This window comes from Tarenaya hassleriana, unplaced genomic scaffold, assembly GCF_000463585.1.
Source record: "Tarenaya hassleriana unplaced genomic scaffold, ASM46358v1 Cleome1, whole genome shotgun sequence".
Classification (NCBI taxonomy): Eukaryota; Viridiplantae; Streptophyta; class Magnoliopsida; order Brassicales; family Cleomaceae; genus Tarenaya; species Tarenaya hassleriana.
The window spans coordinates 4,698,815-4,702,266 of record NW_010960187.1 but is presented as its reverse complement, the minus strand read 5'-3'; the positions used below and the strand labels follow the sequence as shown (position 1 = coordinate 4,702,266).

Genomic DNA, 3,452 nt, shown 5'->3' with positions numbered 1-3,452 from the left:
CTTGGATGCGCATGGTTGTACGTCTCTGGAGTCTATTACATGGTGTTTCGAACGGATTCCTAGACAATGCCTACTCAGTAATTGCTTTGCTCTATCTCCGGCTGTGGTAAAAGACCTTGCAGCAAAAGCTCTGGCTGGTTTTGAGCACATGGTACCTCTCTTTCCCTCTCTCTTATTATACGCATTGCCTATTGATAACAAAGCAAGTTTTTTGAGACAGAACTTGAGACCCAGACCTCCAAAGCTAAGAATAAAGGAGAAAATTGGAATAACCTTAGATAAAAGGAAACCGATAAGAAATGTACTTAGAGTCTGGTAAGGGAGGTGAAAAGAATAAAAAAGAAATGGGATGGAAAGAAACTTGTGAAGTTTATCCAATTTCCTATGTCGTGCAACATGCTTCCTGTTCTGATTTGTTTTGCCTTGTTGGAACAGGAATTGTTTGGAGCACCACCTGAACTCGAGGTATGTCTGCCCACTTCTGTAGGAGAAATCCCCACAATGCATATCTCTACAGATCCTCGGATAACAATGCAGCTAGCATCTCAGAGAGAGCAGCCCGTGGGCTTTGTTTTGTCAGTTGTTGTGGCGTTTTCGGACAATAACTCCAGAGACCTTAGTTTTGGGGTTAAGTGCATAGGCAGTTGGAGAGCCAGAAAAGGGTTCTGCCACAGCAGTGAGAGAATCTTCTGGTTTTGGGAACCGTGGGAAGACGCACCGAAGCTTCGACATGACCACACGTTTGTCTTCTGTCAACAGGTAATGAAGCCGCGCGCTGTCATAATGTATGATGAAGTTGAATTTGAGTTCTATCCTGTAAAAGAGTGGGGTATGCGTCCACACGATAGCTGCACGGTGAAGCAATGCGGAGCCTATGATGTCAATGCTCTGATTGACAAGCAGAGCCCGTTTCCGTGGAAAGAGTGGAGTGTGGCCTCAAAGGAAGGGAAGCTTGTGAAGCAGATGGCTTCTGAACCCAAGCATCCTCAGGAATCTCCTCCTATGAACCCTGAGACTCCTCATAAATGACCACACTCGCCGCATCCTGTCTCCCGTTGAACCCGAGGATACAATACATATGTGTATGTGTATAGTCAATAATCTGTCATATTACGTAGTCATCAATCTCTATACCTTACCAATACTGGAAATTTGACTTTTTCACGTTTACATTCTCCGGTTTCTACCTTCTTGATCGAGATTTTGAATCAGTTTCTACATTAAATTTGCAAATTTTGAATCAGTTTCATCTGAACTGGTTTATTCCCTTACATAAACCCATCCCATTTGTTTGTTTCTTTTTTTTTTTGACTTACGTAGGGTCTTATGTCAGTGCCACGCCATTCCGTAATGGCTTTACTCGTTTAATGCCAAATTAGGTTTTCGTTGAAAATTCAAAAGTTTAGTATTTATTTTTCAAATTTGATAATCTCGTTTTTTTTCAAGTTTAAAAATTTTAGTATTAATCTGTTATAGTTATATCAAAGTTGATTTTAAAAAAAAAAATCGGTCAAACTTGTTAAAAGTTATTTTTCGTCGATCTCTTTCAGTCACGGACTCTGACACGAACTAGTGATGAGTCCCGAACTGCAGCTAGTGACCTTTGCATTTTGGCATGCCAGGAAGTCTTTTTTTTTTTTTGGCTTTATAGAGAAAGGTGGAATCAACATGAAGAATAAGTGCTTTCCTGTAATGTTGTTTCTTCGCAGAAACTCTGATTCAGAAAAAGTACAAACTTTTGAAACTAAAGGATTTAATATTGTCGGAGTCAGAGACCCATAAAACGAGAATTTTACTCAAATGACCCACTTGGGTCGCACCTATTTCACGTGTACACCAGAAAAAACATAACACTTTTTTTTTTGTTGAAAAGACGAAATTACCCTTAATGAATACGCGATTTTTATCCGTTCGAAAACAACTTCGTTATTACGACTTCGTAATTAATTCTAAATATAGTTACAATTGATTCTAAAAAAGGTGGTAAAAAAATCATCTGTCTTATTCTAGTTATATATCAGTTATATGTTAGTCGTAATAAGGTCGCAAAAAATAAAACGAAAAGGGTATTACGGACTTTTCCAACCGAAAAGTGGGTTAAAATTGAATTTTTTTTTCGGTGGTGTACACTGAAATTGCTGCGACCCAAGTGAGTTATTTGAGTAATATTCCCCCATAAAACTGAAGCCGTTGTTGGAGACTAAACTTGTTCCTAAGATTTGGTGATGTTGGAATGTGTGTTTGAAGTTTGTAAAATAACAAAACTTACGAAGGAGTCGATAAGGTGAAGAAAATTCGGTTGCAATCTTTACGATCGCAATTCGAAAGTCTACAACAAGGGAATTCTGAGTCGATCTCGGATTACATTTCACGGGTAATCACCATTGTGAAGGTTGTAATGCTCTAGTTAATCTATATATGAGACTTTTGTTGATCCAAAGTATCCGAACAAAGTATGCAAGCTTCAGCGTTCCATTTATGGACTAAAACAGGATTCCAGAAGTTGGAATCTTCGTTTTGATGAAACAGTCAAACAGTTTGGCTTTATCCAAAATGAAGATGAGCCGTGTGTTTACAAAAAGATTAGTGGGAGTGCGGTAGTGTTTCTTATCTTATACGTAGATGATATATTAATCATTGGGAATGATGTTCCTACCTTGAAAGACGTCAAGTCTTGGCTAGGAAAACATTTCTCAATGAAGGACATGGGTGAAGCAGCCTATATCCTAGGGATTAAGATCTATCGTGATAGATCGAAACGGCTTCTTGGCCTATGTCAGAGTGCATACATCGATAAGATTCTAAATCGGTTTAGAATGCAAGATTCTAAGAAAGGACTTTTGCCGATGAGACATGGCATTACTCTTAGCAAGACTCAGTGTCCTGAGACACTTGATGAGCGAGAGCGGATGAGTCGAATCCCATATGCTTCAGCTATCGGATCCATCATGTATGCCATGTTGTGCACTAGACCTGATATATCATACGCTATGAGCATGACCAGTAGGTATCAGTCTAACCCGGGAGAGTCTCACTGGACAGCCGTCAAGAATATCCTGAAGTACTTAAGAAGGACTAAGGATGCTTTCTTGGTATACGGTGGATTGGATACTGAGCTCGCTATAAGGGGTTATACCGACGCTAGTTTCCAATCAGACCAGGATGATTTCAGATCGCAGTCTGGATTTGTGTTCTGCTTGAATGGCGGTGCAGTGAGTTGGAAAAGTTCCAAACAGCCCACCATTGCAGACTCCACAACAGAGGCCGAGTATATAGCTGCATCGGATGCTGCAAAGGAAGCGGTTTGGATCAGAAAATTCCTTGGTGATCTAGGTGTTGTTCCAAGCATGGTGGAGCCCATCGAGTTGCTTTGCGACAACAATGGTGCAATTGCGCAAGCGAAGGAACCAAGATCACATCAGAGATCCAAACATATACTGCGGCGTTTTCAC

At 40.2% G+C, this 3,452-nt stretch overlaps 1 protein-coding gene across 1 annotated transcript in view; it reads left to right on the top strand.

Moving 5' to 3' along the window:
- LOC109116341 (probable WRKY transcription factor 16) overlaps nucleotides 1–1,170 on the top strand; it is a 5,083-nt gene extending 3,913 nt beyond the window's left edge. The window contains exons 5-6 of the mRNA XM_019201581.1: nucleotides 2–151; nucleotides 436–1,170. Of these exons, the coding sequence (XP_019057126.1) occupies nucleotides 2–151; nucleotides 436–1,029 (744 nt within the window). The 3' untranslated portion in view covers nucleotides 1,030–1,170. The remainder of the gene's footprint in view (nucleotide 1; nucleotides 152–435) is intronic.
- Nucleotides 1,171–3,452: the final 2,282 nt, after the last annotated feature.